The 19,434-nt window shown below is 41.7% G+C and overlaps 1 protein-coding gene across 1 annotated transcript in view; it reads right to left on the bottom strand.

Moving 5' to 3' along the window:
* Window positions 1–19,434, bottom strand: part of FBN2 (fibrillin 2) — a 224,848-nt gene that overhangs the window by 103,773 nt on the left and 101,641 nt on the right. Inside the window, exons 19-22 of the mRNA XM_083151552.1 lie at window positions 5,241–5,366; window positions 2,397–2,516; window positions 1,084–1,221; window positions 634–684 (exon numbers count right to left, since the gene is read on the bottom strand). Of these exons, the coding sequence (XP_083007678.1) occupies window positions 634–684; window positions 1,084–1,221; window positions 2,397–2,516; window positions 5,241–5,366 (435 nt within the window). The remainder of the gene's footprint in view (window positions 1–633; window positions 685–1,083; window positions 1,222–2,396; window positions 2,517–5,240; window positions 5,367–19,434) is intronic.

The following is a 19,434-nucleotide window of genomic DNA, read 5'->3' as shown; positions in this document are numbered from 1 at the left end:
ATCCAATCGGTGAAGCCTTTTGGATGAGGCTTGCTGCAGAGCAACCTGTAAAATACAGGCCATTCTCCTGAAATTACACCTGCAAAAACAAATACAATCTAAAGATGCCTTAATTAGCTTAAACAATAAGAATTTATTTTCAGGGCACTACAAAAAAAGAACTATTAATCCCCCTTTCAGATTACAAAATCCGTGTCGGACCTGGGATCGTAATCTCGGGTCCCATCCAGCTCCGATCCGGGTTCGGTGCTTTCACACTAAACCAAGGTTGCTCATTATACAGAGGGAGACTTAACCCTGCTTATAACCTGGGTCGAATTGCCGGGTTGCTTGACCAGGGTTATAAGGTTTGGTGCTTTTACACCGCACCTCTACCTGGGTCGCTATGTCAGCAACCCAGATCCGACTCTGGTTATTTTGGCAGTATGAAAGTGCATTTAAGTACTACTTAGGCATGCAATAACTGTTCATTGTATTCAGCTCGGTAAGTACTGTAGCTTAAACATGGTTTCTTATCTTTTCAGCACTTCAAATCTAATCAGTCTAAGGCAGAATGCACATACTGTATTGCCATGTTTATAACAACAACAATCACATTGATATTCATTTAAAAACCAGGATAATTGCTATCACCTTCACATGAGACTCCTTTGACTCTTGCAAATCCACGAGGGCAGGCTGTATCTGTAATATAAGAAATTACATGTATTTATTTTACTTCATTTCTATAAATACTTAAATGTTAAATTTTTCCTCCAAATCCATTATTCCCAATTGTTTATGACAGTTAGTGATTAACATCATGTTTACATCTTATTATTGAGTTACCTGATAAATAAGAGCCCTGTATCCAATGATGGTCATTAACGAGCACATTGGTATTTGCATTAATAATCCTTTAGAACTGTTGTGATAAAACACTGCTCTGAGAGGTATATATTGTGACTTTACTGTCACCTTGAAGAAATAGAGCTTCTGCTTTCAGTCCTAGATTTATTGGTACAGTGTTTCACATGTAACAATTTATTTGTTTTAATAAGGTAAATTAAAAAAAAAAACTAGACATATAAAGAACTGTGTTACCTATTTCGCATCTTTCACAAGGACTTCCCCACGCAGCGCCCAGACTATCGCAGCATTCTGACTTTAGAGTTGCTCCATTAATATTGACCTCGCAGCGATCATCCTGAATATTCAACCAGCATGTTCCCTTGAGGCTATCTGCAGTACACGAAATAATGGTTCTTTAAGTAAAAACATGATACAGTACATCAGCAAAAAGCACAATACCCAACATGCTGCATGTCATTTTCAGATATGTTGTTTACAATGATTGTTCTTATGGGCGGGGCCCCCCCCCCAATGTATTCTTAATCCAATCATGTACCCTGAGCACCATAATTATGTTAATATTGTATCCATTTGTGCATCCATTTATATTGTTACATGAATCATGCAACAGATGTCACAATAGGTTTCATATTGACGTGTAAGGCATCTTAAAAAAAACAAGCATACAGATAAAATCACCAGTTTAAGCAATGTCTAATGTGATATGAAAAATACATTTCAATGACCTGCTTTATTGGGTTTCTACATAATGAAGGGAAGATCTTCAATAACTACTGCTTTCAGACCACAAATGCAGGGTCGCACCGGGACTTTGAAACATTTCAGACCCAGTGCGACCCTGCATTTGTGGTCCGTTCACACTGCATCAGCAAACCGGTGGCACGTAATTTGGGGCGGGGGAGGAGGCAGCGCTTAGAGCTGGCACTGCTCCAAGCGCTACCTCCTCCATAGTGTGAACGGTAAACGGGTTGCTCGACACGTTTAACCAGTTCGCACTGCACAGCAACACGGCAACGAACCGGTAAGAACACTGCTTTTTACCCAGTTCGGATTGCCGTGTTGCTACTGATTAGCTGTAACCAGTATGCCCTTTCACATCGCACTAATTACCGGGTCGAACAGGCAAGAAACCGGCTTGTACCCGCAAATTAGGTGCGATGTGAAAGGGGTATGATGTAGAATGAAGTCTTCTAGCCAAATCATATATCATGAACCTATATGTATAGCTGTAGATATCAGAAGTATACATACACATGGTAGTAATAATAATAGAACACACTGATTTGGATATGGCAGGTGCCTTTGTTCTAGTGTACAGTACTGTAGCTGTTATAAGAAACATTGTACAGTACTGTAGCTGTTATAAGAAACATATCTAATTTTGCTATACTTACAGTACATCCAAATCCTCAATCTCATTACCCCAGATTTAGGTATACAAGTGATGCAGCCTCTATGGTCTGGTTGTGTTAGCTTTACCTATAGTGTCTGTTCATTGCTGATATTTACAAGCTTCCCAGTAAATATGGATATACTGTACCAACCTATGCAAATGCGAGAGGTGGAATCCAGCTTACTTCCAGGTGAACACTCACAGTGAAAGGAACCAACAATATTTCTACACACTCCATTAACACATGGGTTACTTTCACATTCATTTATGTCTGGAATACAAACAAAAAATTTCTGGTTAGACTTGGATTTTGCAGCAATGAGAATCCTGAAATGGATAAATGGAAATATGCAGACATGTCTGTTCAGTATTTAAGCATACAACTGTGTTTTGAGCTGGGTTCTATGATACTAACATGGCATGACTTATGACATATAATAAAACTTATTGGCAGATATACAGTACTGTATATATTTTTCCATCATCTGAAGCCTGAAGAGAAATAAAACATGTGTTTTCCTATCCAGCAATAACATTCCAAAAAACACAGACAACCATATTAGTTGTGCCATTGCTTGCATGACTGCACTTGTCTTTAGGTACAGAGCTATAAACAGTTGGTATACAAATCTATTGTAGTCAGATCACTGTTATTAATATATCATATATTATTATGTACTGTAGATCTGAGGTAATCTATTTCTCTAGCCGTTGGAGATCTTTAAGTCCATGCAACTTTGATGTAACTAGTTCATATATCAAAGTGGAGTCTTAAAATCAGCTACGGTAACCTGTGGCCAGTAATGCAGACACTCAGGTATTGTTTTACACTATACGGGGTAAATTTACTAAGATCGAATGGGTAAGAATGCACCCATTTCATGTGAAATACGGACCGGACCCGGTGCCCAGAAAATTTACAATTAGCCGAATTTGGCTGATTTGCTGTACTTATATACGGCAAGGTCAGCCGAATTCAGCTGTAAATATTGTACTGCTGAATTCGGATAGGAATTCAGCAGTAAATATGAATAAAAAGTAGACCACGTTTTTGCGGGGTGTTTGGCTGAAACCTGAATGGATCAGTCAGATCCGTGCAGGCTTCTCTGTGTAAAAAATAGGAAAATAAATAAATAAAAAAACAAAAAACGGCATGCGGTCTCCCATATTTCGGCAACCAGCACCAAGCTCATACAGCCAGCAGTGTCATACCACAGCCGGATGGACATTTTCAACAAAAGGTACCCTGGCCAAAACATGATCACCCTGGCTGGTCAGCCCGGAATGGGATCCTGGGGGTCCCCCCCAATAAAGGGTCCACTGTAGGCCTGTCCTCTTCTCCAGTAAAAATCCATAGGGGTACCTGTGAAAATAAATTATACTCACTATCTTGAATCCAAACGAACCTGAGGAGCTGCAAGTGTGTTTACACTTGCAGCTCCATCCCGAGACTGAGGGATTCTCCATTGATGTCATTTACCAGGTCCTCCCTCAGCCAATCAGGAACGGGCTCCGGGGGATGTCATGGCTGATTGGCTGTGTGCGGTTTCATAGACGCCCATGTTATGAGTTTAACCTGGGCGTCTATGGGCAGTTCTCACCATAAACCATTTTGTTAAAGAACAGCCCCGGGCTTCAGCCGAGCCAGGGTTCCCCAGGAGGGGAGACCCGGGACCCCTTTATTGGATGAATTATTTCTTTTTCATATCCTTTATACAGGGCAGCATCGCACTTAAATGACTGATCCATGTGATGCTGCCGGGTTGTACGTTTTTGGCTTCTGGTAATTTGGCTGCCAAATACAAAACTTCACCATAGGAAAATATGAATCCTGAGAACACAGATGCTTAGTAAATTATCTGTATTCTTGGGTTGTATTTTAGGGCTGTTCATGGCCAATCCCGTTCGTACCCGTTCGTACAGGTATTGGTCATTTATGGCTGATCTTAGTAAATTTACCCCTAAGTGTTGTTTTTACATTTGTAGAACAGAACATCACCCATCTCTCATAGAGAGGACCTGTGTAAAGTGAAGCCTCCTCACCAGGAAACACATTTATCACCAAAACTCTCATAGAGCTCACTGTAGCAGTAAACCTCAAAGATGAACTTGAACAGTTGCCACCACCAGTTCACATAATCCACCATAAGCAAAGAGATGGGACAGGAGCTACTCAGCAGATCTAGTTGTCCCCCTCGCTGTGGTGGGACATGATGACGTCCTCCCATTTTCCATCCACCATATGTCTCACAATTGCTCACACCCCTTCCTAGCCATTAACTGAGTGTCATAAATGAGGTAGTAGACGGGGGCCTTTCTGCTGCTGTGTGAATTTCCAGAGGCCTGTGAACAGATAGCCGCTGCCCGGACAGAGTGAAAGCTCGCCCCGTGCAAGTCTGTGAATGACTTGTAAAAGTATGAACAATCGCCGGCCACTCAATTCCATACTTACCTCACTCACCATCTAATGATTTCTACAGCCTGTGCAAGTATGCGTAACAATGACCTTCCGCAACTCAGATAGGCTGTTTGAATATAAGGGGGATAGTAACCACTAACTCATTGTCTTCAATCCTTAGCAATTGTAGCTGTTGCAGTTGTAGTGAATGCACCGGGCCTGAAGCCGCGAGTCAAATGATGGGACAGGGTACACTTATACAGTGTCCATGTGAACATAGACACCCCAAAAACGTTTAAAAAAACCCTCATGTTGACATGTTCATATCGACCATTGCTTGTGTCAACTTTTTTCATGACCTTAACCTTTTGTTGACCTTGTTCACCTAACCATCCATACCCATCTAAATGTAGCAAAGACCTGACGCAGCACTGACAGGACTGAGTTCTCCTGATCCGGGCACCCATGTCATGGGATCTACACAGTTCATCTAATTGGGTTAGGGGATTTTGTAACATTTACTTTGAAGTTGAAAATATAATTTCAATAATAACAACAAGTTACATTTACATTCACAAACATGAATCAAACAATTACCTTCACAGGTCTCAGTGATGGTCTTGAATACGTATCCTTTAGGGCATGTGCAACTGTAACTGCCAGGAGTGTTTCTGCAGAGACCATTGTCACACAGCAATCTATTCAGTAAGCATTCATCAATGTCTGCAAAAGAAATCACCATTAGAGTTCTCCTTCATTCCTCCATTTTTATTTCCCAAACTCATACACAAGTAGATCTATTATCCCAAGTAAACAAATCGTTACTAATCAGGAAGGAAAACCTTTCTATAAGATTGCTTGATTTCCAGACTATATACTGGGGGAAATTTACTAAGAATCTAAAATACGACCGATGCCGGGTGGGACCGGTACCTTAGTAAATTTCCCCCACTGTATTAGTATTGCTTAGTACAACTACAGCCATAGAAAAAAATCGTGAAATAATCCATCATGCTCACAAAGGAGTGAAGTGGTATAATTGGTGGAATGTACAGTACTGTATCCTTACAGCAATCCAGATGGTTCTGAAGATGCTTAGAAACATAAAGGAGCTTTCTGGCAAGGAAGGACAGTCAGGAAAAGGTTTTCAGAACAGTAGACAGGTCTTATGTACAATACAACATCTGCCAGGGGAGTTTATCTTATTGCTATGGAAAAAACATGGTCAATATCTCCCTATACATATGACACACACACACACACACACACACACACACACACACACACACACACACACACACACACACACACACATATATTCTTGCAGCACCACTCCCCAGATGAGCAGGGGAGAGCATGGAGTAGACAAACTGCATATTGTAAAGCCTGAAGAAAGTAAACCATACATTGAATTTAATTAAATTTAAGAAATATAACCTTAACAAATTGAGAACAGTTCTTATGCACACATGTGGCATATACAGTGAGCTCCATGTAGAGGTGGCTGGAAAGATAGGTGGTGGTTATGCTCCAAAGAAAAATGTGTGTGTGTGTGTGTGTGTGTGTGTGGGGGGGTTACCATATTTATGCATCAGTTAGTCCTCAAGAAAATGTTAGGGTTCTTTTCCCTTAGCTGCTCAAGGACTGCTCAGCTCAGTTGTCCCAACTATCTCACTCATCTTCAAAAGATTGTGATGGATTAAAGATATTTCAACGTGTACTGTAGCTTCATAATATTTTTTTAGATATTTTCTGAAGCAGCAAATGCCGGTCACCTTCTACACCTTAGTGTAGAAGGTGACTCACAAAAGAATCAAGCAGGGGAGCTGCAGTGGAAATGCCAGCAAACACAGTTAAGAAACATGGCTCATCTTAGAAATATGGCAGATGAAAGCAAAGCCCAGTTTGCCCATGTTAATCATGGGCACAAGGAATAAAACCAAGGGAAGGTCCAAGGCAAATAATCAGCAGTAGACAATGTGGTTTACCAGGCAGGTACTGTCAAAGAAAAAAAATTGGTTATTACTCCCAGCTTGGCGCCCTGTTTACAGACATATAAAAAAAGGGTGAATGTGAATACTCTCCTTTTCTTTTTCTTTCTCTTTTCACGTTGGTTCTTCCTGTTTCTTTCTTCTTAATCAACTCACTATTGGTAAGCTGAGACACACATATCTGGGTTTCTTTAACAACGGGATACTTTAACAACGGGATATCGTACCCCTACTCACGATGAAACGTAGATTTCCAAGTAACAACGGGATATCGTACCCCTACTCACGATGAAACGTAGATTTCCAAGCACATAAAGGTATCTTTCTGATATTTTTCTCATAAAAAATCGATTTATTAAATTACAAACTCCAAGATGAATACATAAAAGATACACTATTAGTCAGACTCAAACTGGATGGCAGTGGTGCAGTGCAGTCTACACACGAAATTTTCAGAATTCCGGACCTGAAAAACGTATGGATAAGCAGGCACCCACTTACCTTCCTGTCTTGAATTCTGATGTGTAAGTGTCCAATATAAAAGCAAATGAAAAAGCACTAATCCAGGCACAACATGTTTCGAGACTAAAGTCTCTTCTTCAGGTCCCTGGATAGTGCTGTAGATGATATCCGTTTAAGTACCTTCAGATAGTCCAACTTCCGGTCCGCTACTTCCGGTTTCGGAAGCACCTCAATCTTCCATATACTCTAGTAAAACGCTGTTGTCAAAAATAAATATATTGCACATCTATCCCCGCTCCTTGGTGGCTCAACGTTCCTGTATCCCAGGACAGTTTGACAAGCCTTTACAATGGTATGCCGCACGAGCGGTAACGGGACTTCCGCCCGCTGGACGTCACTTCCGCCGGGTTAAGCCGCGTGTATCTGGCGTCCCTCTGACTCCCGCGATTTTCTTTGCGTGCGCTCCGTGACTGTCAACCAATGTGGGCTGTCCTAACACCTCCGTTTGAGCTAACACTTCAAACCAATGTTCCGGGGTTTCTTCTTAGTATTGTGCATTGAGCTTCCCATTTTTTTTTTTTTTTTCCCTTTCCACCTCCTCCACCTTTCGTATATATGGGTTTAGAGTTCTTTGATGGTATTTAGAAAACTTCCCACATAAGTCCCCTTACAGTATTCAGTCTATATCTAAAATAAACAGATAAAAGGAGGTTAGGATCCGTGCAAACGTGGGCATAAAGTCAAACATAAAACATTTACATAAAATGACATATGAATGTTATAAAAATTCAATAATGGTTTCAAAAAATTTCTAAAACATCCAGCCATCGACATTTCATCTTGAAATAGATAACATAAGCTCCGTAAAAAGTGGGTAAAAACATTTATGTGACTGGATTGAGAAAATATTTTGGATAATATCTCCCTGCAAGGAATGATTTTATGCTCAAAGAAACCATTTTAATTCAAAGTCCTGGTTCAGACCTAAAGGAGTAAGAGTTTTAAACTTAAAGATCAGCTTCATTTCTGTCCTGGCCAATGTCTGCTCGACATTTCTATTTCTCCAGTTTCCTATAATCTTTTGTATCCCTAGGAATCCTAGGGATACAAAAGATTATAGAAAACTGGAGAAATAGAAATGTCGAGCAGACATTGGCAAGGACAGAAATGAAGCTGATCTTTAAGTTTAAAACTCTTACTCCTTTAGGTCTGAACCAGGACTTTGAATTAAAATGGTTTCTTTGAGCATAAAATCATTCCTTGCAGGGAGATATTATCCAAAATATTTTCTCAATCCAGTCACATAAATGTTTTTACCCACTTTTTACGGAGCTTATGTTATATTTCAAGATGAAATGTCGATGGCTGGATGTTTTAGAAATTTTTTGAAACCATTATTGAATTTTTATAACATTCATATGTCATTTTATGTAAATGTTTTATGTTTGACTTTATGCCCACGTTTGCACGGATCCTAACCTCCTTTTATCTGTTTATTTTAGATATAGACTGAATACTGTAAGGGGACTTATGTGGGAAGTTTTCTAAATACCATCAAAGAACTCTAAACCCATATATACGAAAGGTGGAGGAGGTGGAAAGGAAAAAAAAAAAAAATGGGAAGCTCAATGCACAATACTAAGAAGAAACCCCGGAACATTGGTTTGAAGTGTTAGCACAAACGGAGGTGTTAGGACAGCCCACATTGGTTGACAGTCACGGAGCGCACGCAAAGAAAATCGCGGGAGTCAGAGGGACGCCAGATACACGCGGCTTAACCCGGCGGAAGTGACGTCCAGCGGGCGGAAGTCCCGTTACCGCTCGTGCGGCATACCATTGTAAAGGCTTGTCAAACTGTCCTGGGATACAGGAACGTTGAGCCACCAAGGAGCGGGGATAGATGTGCAATATATTTATTTTTGACAACAGCGTTTTACTAAAGTATATGGAAGATTGAGGTGCTTCCGAAACCGGAAGTAGCGGACCGGAAGTTGGACTATCTGAAGGTACTTAAACGGATGTCATCTACAGCACTATCCAGGGACCTGAAGAAGAGACTTTAGTCTCGAAACATGTTGTGCCTGGATTAGTGCTTTTTCATTTGCTTTTATATTGGACACTTACACATCAGAATTCAAGACAGGAAGGTAAGTGGGTGCCTGCTTGTCCATACGTTTTTCAGGTCCGGAATTCTGAAAATTTCGTGTGTAGACTGCACTGCACCACTGCCATCCAGTTTGAGTCTGACTAATAGTGTATCTTTTATGTATTCATCTTGAAGTTTGTAATTTAATAAATCGATTTTTTATGAGAAAAATATCAGAAAGATACCTTTATGTGCTTGGAAATCTACGTTTCATCGTGAGTAGGGGTACGATATCCCGTTGTTAAAGTATCCCGTTGTTAAAGAAACCCAGATATGTGTGTCTCAGCTTACCAATAGTGAGTTGATTAAGAAGAAAGAAACAGGAAGAACCAACGTGAAAAGAGAAAGAAAAAGAAAAGGAGAGTATTCACATTCACCCTTTTTTTATATATCTTCAAACAGGGCGCCAAGCTGGGAGTAATAACCAATTTTTTTTCTGCATTCAATACTGGGGCTATAAAGGAATTATCCCTTTTGCTCCTAGCAGGCGACCTTAGTATTAGCGCCGAGGGATTCATCTACACTTCTTTAGGTACTGTCAAAGGAATAAGGGGAAAGTACAACCAAACAGGACAGAGGAGAGGAGGAAACCAGACAATGAAGCAGCAAATGGTCAACAATCTAGCCGAGGTTAAGAGGTTTTGAGGTCTGGGCAAGCACACCACATCATAATGTCATCAATTCGCCTCCCACATTTAAATGCTAATAGTAGCAACATTAAATCCCAGGTGGGCAATGCAGGGGCAGAGCTACAGTCTCATGGTACCTGTGACGAAGACTCTGAGTGCCACCAGTTGTGCTGACAGACAGGGTTGCAGCTGCAGAGCAGCATGAAACAAGAAGATAACTGGCAACAAATTGAGTTGATTTGTTAGCAGTTATGAATTAATGATGATCAGATGTAATTACTATATAATTCAGTATCTCAGTTGACGCTTGCACTAATGAGGAAATTTGAAGAGAAATGTCTAATGTCACTATTCATGTCAGACTGATGATATAATTATAATCTAAATTTTACATAAATCTAGAATCATTCTGCAAAATGTCTCTTGTGTATGATTAGTGCTATGATTGGCTATGTTATAATAATTGTGTTTGACATATTATTCTCACTGGTGGAGCCTATTTATTATAAATCATGGTCGGCCATGATCCCAGCTATGTACAAACCATAACTCGCTGGGTAAGCAGTAGCGATAACCTCTGCCTGCAAGGTAAAACCCCGGCAGGGCTGTTTCTAGACAATATAGCTTCCATTGAGAACGGTAGAAATGCCCCTCCTCCTATTTAAAAAAAAAAGTAGCATAAACAGAAACATTGTTGGTGTTACCTCACTGCAAGGGGCATGGCCTCACAGGAAAAAGACTGCCTCACAGCCCAGTTTATGGTCTGCACCTTCAGATTTTGGCCACCACAGGAAAAAAAAAATCCTGCCACCTTACATTATTTGTAAATTTCCCTCATTATTGCAATTCCTCTTTATTATGCATACCTTAATTAGAGATGTATAGGCTCTGATTTACTCTGGTTTTATGCTAACCAACATTTGTTGTCCATGGTCACTTTTATGTAACTGGAGCATCTTGATATTTATCGCAAGTCAGTTTTCCCAGCACTACTGGATCCCATTGTTCACATATGCCCCCTGTTACTAGAGCCTCGATTTCACATCCCTCCCAAAATGGCTGCCACCTCAGACGAGGCAGTTGTGAATGATGCTCTAGTTCTAGCATCCTTCATACCAGTCTCATCTGAGGGGTGGTAACTCTATGCCAATGACCAGATTGCAGAGACACTGGCCACATGTGCTCCATGTGATTCAGATTTATGAAAGACTCTCCCTCAAAATCTGATATGCGTTTGTGCACTATGTCAGTTTCCAGAGCTGAATGTAGGTTGTGAAGTACCTCCATAAGCATAAGGCTGTTTAGACCATCTGTGGTTGGCAAAAAAGCTGGTACAAATGGATCAAACTGTAGTCTCCAGTGATAATAATGGGGATTATGGATTGCTAAAGAGCCTTTAGTTGTAGTTTTTCTTTGACATCTCCTGCATTAGGTTATGAGTAAATAGTGGGGATATATACAATTGTGCATAAACTGCTGTTTCTGCATAATGTTATGAAAAATTAGTTTGATAAATGGGCCCCTGGAAACCGACGCACTTATCCATACACTATTTCATAACAACACATTCAGTCAGCACTTCATGTATTTTGTGATTTAAATTAACTAGCGGTTACACAAGTTTATTAATCATGTGTTAGTAAGATAAACGTGTACTTGTTTTGAGCAAAAAAGAATATGGCCTATGCAAAGTCTTATACAAATATAATCTACAAAATTCAAACAGCAATAGCTGGAAAGCTTATGTTTGTTTACATTACCACAAAGAATGTTTGGAATGAAAAGAAAACCACAATTAATGATCTTGCTTTTTATTCACCACAAAGACTTAGTTAGGACAAATGACCATAAAATGATTTGTAGCCAACATAAATTCAGGTGTCACAGCGCATTTTTTATGCACGTGTTTGTTAAAAAAAATAAGAGACCCATTTATCAATGAGTATTAGCGATTTAAAACTCGTTGCCTATTACAAATGTAAATGGTGCTCCATGCAATCATTTCCTGTTATTTTTGAAACACAGGAGCGGGCAGCAGTGTTTATCATATGCAACATGTTTAAATAGCTAAAACTCATTGATAAATGGGTCCGTAGGTCTGCTAAATATTATATTAAAATGTATTTAACATGAAAAAAATATCATTCATGTTCACAAAACATACATACAATTTCATGAAAGATACCAAGGGGTATATTTAATAAGGTGCACGTTTTTTTAAAGTGGTCTAGAGGTGCCATGAAAAAAATGTCTGATGCTCTTTGGCACCGTGGTTCAAAACAGTTTAGGAACCTCTGGAATAGGGAGTGTCCTGGACTTGCCTTTGCTTCCTGCTAATCAAAACTAGTCTAATCAGTTTCTCCCATTGTCCATTTTTATTTAGAGGTGATGAAGAGAAGTCCCTTACTATCATACACCTTTAATCAACTTAATTGGTTGGAACCCATCACTTCAGGGAGTTCCAAATAATAAAAACATTCTTACAATACTGCCAACCTTAGTTTCAGCAAATGGGGGGAGGGGGGCGCGGGTGAGTATTCGGGAAACTCAACACTGACATCAACGTGCCTGGACATGATGACATCACTGTGTATTTCCTGCTTTACAGAATAAAATAAGTAATAATGTTGTTGGAGGAGTGAACTAAAATGTGGTCTAAGCACCTACACACTTGAGACGCACTCATTTTAAAAATGTCTCAAAAATATAAACCATAGGTTGTTTGATTACTGCAGAAGCAATTTGTTGCCACTAATTGCTAAAATATGCACAGTGAAAAGGTTAGAGAGAATCAGCGACAAAGGGATTCAAACAAATCTGAACCCTATAGATGGGAGTGGGAGTGTATGGAGATAAACAATGCTGCGGAGCTCAATTCATTTCAAAATCTCCATTTATTTGAATCGAGTATCAGCATGAAGTATTTGATAACAGTGTTACCCAAGCAATAACAGCAGAAAACAAAGGGCATATTCAATAGCGGACAGAATGTTGAGAATCTTGCAGCTAAAAGGTTCTTCCTCTACTGCCTGGCTGTGGGAGGGAGGAGCATAATCCTGCCCCTGGGTAGAAGATGCTGCTCTTAGGCACTCATACAGGGGGGATCTGAAGGTTCAGGTGACTGGGATAAGGAGGCTGAAGACGCTCTGTATTGTATACAGCATGTAATGACTAAAACCACAGGTATGCAGAGCAGCAACAGTGGCCAAAGTCAGGAAGACCTTGCCTCTTCTCCAGACTCTAGGGAACATCCAGCTCCACCACCGGATCACCAGCTTCTTTAATGTTAGATCCAGATGGAGTTCAGATGGTGGAAGGAAGAGGCTCCCCAGCAAGACAAGTTCTTCCTGGGCACCAGGGCACAGTGGCTCACTCTGTGGCAGAGCCCAGGCATCACAAATCACGTGGCTAATTAAATATGTCCCTGAGTCATATTTTAAGATACGGCCATCTAATTATTTCATTATTTACTAGTAAAAGAAATGTGAAAGGACATGTGTACATGGAAGGGGTCATTCCTCCTAAGTTAACAGTTCCAGCTAAACTAAAAATAAAATAACTTTTGATTTAACAAGAAAGCATAGGTAATAATAACCAATGCAATCTTCTTGCCAATTATGCAATGATTAATAAAGTGTATACCCCGCTCATATTCTGTAGTGTCCAAGCAAAGCAGCCCCATTTGGACTGTGTCCATAGCATGCAGCTGTTCTGATCATCAGTTCTTGGATTATAAATGCAACCAAAGCCCACAGACACTTAAGCAGATATACTTACAGTAGATTTAAAGTAGTTTAGTTGTGACCATGAAGCCGCCTCTGCCTCTCCAGATATCCGGCTTCCATTTACTTACTGACAAACATTTCAGTGCATTACAACAGTATGACACAATGCCAAGTCATATGCAATCTGTGAGCTATGTTCCCCTGTGCACTATTATTGGGTTCATCTGCTCCTAGACAGTGCAGAGTAATTTTTTTTTTAAATTCAATAATTTTTATTGAGTTTTGCAGATTGAACATAAACATAACACCCAAAAACATACATATTCGGCAGGCAAAGTTAGCTTATAATGCAATGTCTTCGTAGTGATCCGGCAGAGTATACAGAAATATATTGACACTATAAATTACAAGGTAAATACAAGGATAATCGTATTTCTAACCTAAATATATGACGTGCTCGTGTGGCGCCTACGGGCACTTGAGATAAGAAAATATACACGTCAGCAGGAATAGATAAGGAGATTGCTGCCAGACCCAATTACTGCCTGAATAACTAAGGAAAATAAAGAAATATATATACCCAGAAGGACCCAAATCAACCCCCCAATAAGCCCCCCACCCTGTATGTCCCAACCCCAACTTGGGAATACCTGGAGCCCTAAACCTAACATTTCCATTCTAAACCCACAAGTCTACACTTACTAACTATAAGAGCTATCCCCCCACCCCCCAAGAAATATAAATTTAGCAGGGTATTATTCAGCGGAGATATACTGAGGGCTATAAGCTTACAATGCTAAATAGAAAAAAAAGTATCTACTGGGAAAGAGAAAAAAGTTGTAGATTATATAATAAACATCAAGAGATATCTGAAATTATAATGTGACACACAGCATCAGTCTGGCCATTTTTCAAGACCAGGAGAGAAAAGGGTTGTAGGATCAGGATCTTCTCCATCAGCAGAAGTAAAAGTAGGATAAGTTCCAGAATAGGAGTGTGGGGTTCCAAGCCTGAGGCTCTATCAGTACCTACAGATTCAAAGTTATTTTTCCCGCACTCAACAAAAACAAAGATCACAGCCAGGAACAAAAATTGAGGACCTATGCCAGAAGAGGTCAATATCTCGGGGACTGACCTCAATAACATATCGACTCTTGCTGTATCATGGGAAGCAATGCCGAGAAACACATGAAGTATCATGGGAGAAGGAACTAGGGAAACAACTTCAACCAGAGACCTGGGCCAAAATGAAAAAACCTGATATCGGCCTCGCAATCTATTAGATTTAGGGAAAATTCTTTTAAAATATACTCCCGGGGGGTATCTAACTCCAAATAGACTAAAACGCATATACCCAAGGACAACAGACTGCTGTTGGCGGAATTGAGGGCATAGTGGCAATTTAATACACATTTTTTGGGAATGCCCTCGAATCAGGGAAACCTGGAGATTTATCTCAGATTTGATTTACCAAGTTGTGGGTGTTAGACTCCCAAAGGCAGCCGAGTATATGTTGTTCCCCATGAATACACCAGGAGTGAGATACCCGACACAAAAGTTAATTTGGCATGTGTTGAGTGCGGTAAAAATAAAAATAGCGGTAAACTGGAAGACAGAAAAGGCACCAGCCAAAATAGCTATAAAGGAAATGATTTGGCATTTGTACCATATGGAACATCTCTCTAGTATGGTGGAAAAAAAATGGAAACTTTTAAAGAAACCTGGTCCCCATGGTTAAGATACCATAACCTTCCTATTGATTGAAAAAAAAAAAGGGGGGGAAAGCAAAGAAAAGGGACTCTGAAGAAGGAATATGGGCTCTAGGTAACTAAGACAAGGTATCTAAAAGGGGAAACTAAAGACTACCTAAGGATAAAGGTGAAAAACACCCCTCCCCCCACCCCGCCAATCCCCCCCCCGTCCCCCTTGTCCCCTCCCCAAACTTGGCCAACTCAGTTCATGAAAATAATACAGCTAATGAAGGGCCTTTATCAAGGCCCTAAAGGGCTGAAACACGTTGGAACACCCAGCAACCAGCACAAAGATCCACAATCTACACATACGCCAGCTGACAAGTCTCCTCTTCTAAGAGTCGAGCGCGCAGTTCCCCCGGTGACGTCACCCCGCCCACCCGGAAGCGGGGTCCGGGTTCAGGGGACTGCGGGAGCCGCGTCTTCAACAACTCAGAGCGGCGTCTCCTTTGCAGCCTTCCGGGCGTACAGACCACCTTCATCCCAACAGGAGGATCGGACTCTGCCGGCACTTTAACACCGCTGCGCAACTTTGCAATACACCACAGAGAACAAGAGGTAAGGTAGCGGGATGCCACTCCTTACCAACCTTCACCAATAACATTGACTTTCCAGCTGCAAAGCTGCACCGGACATACCCCTCACCCTCAAGGGGTACCAGCACTCCCACCCCACACTCACAGCTACCTCTTTAAGACATAAGCCCACGGGTTTATGGTAGAAAGGGTTCTGCTGACACCCTGATACCCTTTAGGGCTTATCTGAGGCACGCTGCACCCCAACCCACGGAATCTGCATGAGACATAAGCCCGCGCAGGTTTATGGTAGAAAGGGGCCTGCTGGCACCCTGATCCCCCACGGGGCTCAGCACAAACATCATACCACCCACTTACCCTTTACCACCTCCATTATTTGTATTTGTACCCAATCATTGTATTATGTTTACGAACTAATAAACACCTTGATACAGATACCAGCAGTGTGTTAATTACTGCACCCACACACCACACACACCCTAGGTAACAGGTTAGCGCTCAACCTTTACCCTTAACCAGTTAACCCTTGAGTCTGACCAACTCGGTTAGGCAGCTCCCGCAACAAAAACGACCAGAGCGCAGTAACCAACCCAGAACCAGGATTTCAGGCTTGTTTTCGATAAATGAAGCAGGATCTCGTGGGTGTTTTTCATAGGTGTCTAGAGAAGTGTAAGCCATGTAGCTTGAAGTGGCAGAGCGAGTAGGTAGAGTAACTTCTGACACTACAGCAGAAGCAGCATCAATGTAGGGAATATGAACCATAACCTGCTGCAGAGTATCAAGTTTGTTGATGAGTCTGTCTGTAGCAGAGGCGATAGCCTGCAGGATCTGGCTCAGTGCCATTTTCACCTTGAACTGAGTATACGGAGGAGGCAGAAGTGCAATACCAGTCCCACAGCCTCAGTATATCTTCATGGAAGGACAGGGATGGCTAGCACGCCCCAATAGTGTAGATAGGAAGGTAACTGTAGGTCGTCCTACACCTCCATCCCTCCCAGTCAGGATATTCCAAGTAGTATAATATTACAGAAATAAAGTCCAGTGTACTTGCCCGATATTGTAGTTGAAAGATATGGAGTCCGTGCCCAGAACTGCTTTCAGCTATATATATGTATCCAGGAGTCTCCAGACCGCCGCAGCACGCACTGTCAATATTCGTAGGGGATCTTAAAAGCCGATACCAGGTATATGTCAGCAGCCCCATCCGGATCCAGGGAAATTTACAGCAGCCGAGTGCTGCAGCCACAGCCTAAGAGGCACGCGGGCAAGATGGCGCCAACTGTCCCTGCGCGGTCCGCAGCAGCGTGCCCCAGATGGGAACGCTTGTCGCTCTCTCCGCTCACAAACAGAGAGCAGCCAACACCTGTCTCTCCCGCCCGCTGCGCCTCCCGGAGAAGAAGCAGCAAAGCCTCAGCGGCACGCCAGGATGATAATAGTACCCGGGGCTCGGTGGGAGCGCAGGCCGCAATCACCCACCTCCTCAGATAACAACCGGGTGGTCCCAGGAATGCGCCAGCATGAAAGCAGGGTAGTTAGCAGGATGCCCCATGCCTGGTGTAAGGGTCAGGGTGGACGGCAGCAGCAGATCAGGATATATCACAGGATTTTTAGAAGGAGCACGAGGGATCTGCTGCCTACTCCATGGACGTCCAGGCCACGCCCCCCCAGTGCAGAGTAAATTTACTAAAGCTTTTAAAAGTAGAGTTGTTGTCCATAGCAACAAATCAGATTTTAGCTATCATTTCTCTATTGCATCGTAGATAATGATAGACAAAATCTGATTGGTTGATATGCCTACTTTTCACTTTTGGAAGCTTTAGTAAATTTACCCCTGCATCTTATATTACAAGTTTTATTAAGAACCTATTTTAAATATATTTATTTTTTATTACCATTATGTTTACGTATCCTATGTTAAGTTATTTAAGCACTTTGGACAGGGCCAATGTAAAGGTGCCCATGCACTTATCCGATTTGGGCCGATTTTGCCCAATTCCGATGGATCGGGCAGAGAAGTCGTCCCAAATCAGATGTGCTTAACATCCCATCCGACCCAATGCGCAGTCCCGTGCGCATCAGGTGGGACCCTACAGATCGAACTTGCTGCAGGCTTATTAATGTGTTGGTCCGATCCGTAGGTGTGGGCCAGCGATGAAACACCGCTGGCCCACTCCTATGTGTATGGGACGGGTAGCGTGGGGACCAGGCTGCCAAATCACAGTGAGCTCTCCCAGGCAGCTGCCGAGGGAGCTCAGGGGAAATTAGGTCTGACTTGTCCTTAGGACAAATTGGCTTCTCAGCACTCTAGGTAATACTTCAACCTACTGATAAACCCCCACAACCTCACACTGCCAGCAATACCTACTTTCCAGACCCTCAAGTGAAAGTATGGTGGTGGCATCTTTAAAGTTTCACAGCTGACACCTTCAATTAGTACAACAAGAATGTCTTCCTCATAGACATCTTTAATCTGGGTGATGCCCCCCAGGTCCTGGTGTCCTAGACAGCTGCCTATTGGCAGAGTCGGCCCTGAATTTTGCAATTTGGAAAATCAATGTTATATTGCAGGATGAGCTATTCGAAATCACAGTGCACATTATTTGTGTGCTACCTGCAGGATTGACATGAAAAGGATTTCAGGCCAGAACCTTTTAGGAAAGGTGGGCAAGTGTGTGAGGAGGTGGTCTCACCTCCCTTTCCCTATCACCAGGAGTTGCTATGCTGCTACAATGTGCCAATACAATGCTGCAGGGGGTGTGGCCTCACAATCTTGGAAGAGTACAGTAACTATGTCCTCTAACCTCTCAGACAGACTCTGTATCCTCCTCTTAACTTTGTACTACTAACAACTTGCAAAAAGAGTCACACGGTACAGTATACTCACTGTATAAACCAAAATGATGCATTCATGCTCCTTTTATTGCAACATGGTTTATTCAGATGGGATGCGGTGAATTTACCTACAATCAAAATCCTGATGGTCAAAATACCGACAACCATTGACCGACGGTCAAAATACAGAAAAGGTCAAAATACAGACAAGGTCAAAATACAGAAATTTTTTTTTTTTTTCATTTAAACCGACTTGTACATACTTTACCATCCCAGTGGGCATGGAGGGGGAATATAATAGTGTGCCTGTGCACAGCAAGGCACCGTTCCCTAAGCACAGGGTTCATGTTGGCCTATGTCAACATACAGACCCCAAAAAATATGAAAAACGTGTCGGTATTTTGACCATCGGTCAATTGCTGTCGGTATTTTGACCGTCAGAATTTTGATTGTAGGTAAATCATACCGAACCCATTCAGATACACACATGCACCTTTTAGAGGGGTTTGCACCTAATGTTAAATGAGGCAATAGATGTCTGGTTCAAAAACTCAGCATTTTTAATCTGTCAGTTTTAATCAGACTACAATAGATAACGTACACCCCATCGATCATAACATTTTATGAGGTATATGAACAAAAAGCAGTAAGTAGCATGTGCAGACCGTCATGCAAGGGACCTTTTTCAGGTCCGTTTGCAAGGTCTCCTCGTTTGTATG

Source organism: Crinia signifera, chromosome 1, assembly GCF_055691185.1.
Source record: "Crinia signifera chromosome 1, ASM5569118v1, whole genome shotgun sequence".
In the NCBI taxonomy this organism is placed as follows: Eukaryota; Metazoa; Chordata; class Amphibia; order Anura; family Myobatrachidae; genus Crinia; species Crinia signifera.
Note: the sequence above shows the minus strand (reverse complement) of the source record. Positions and strands in the feature narration are given on the sequence as shown.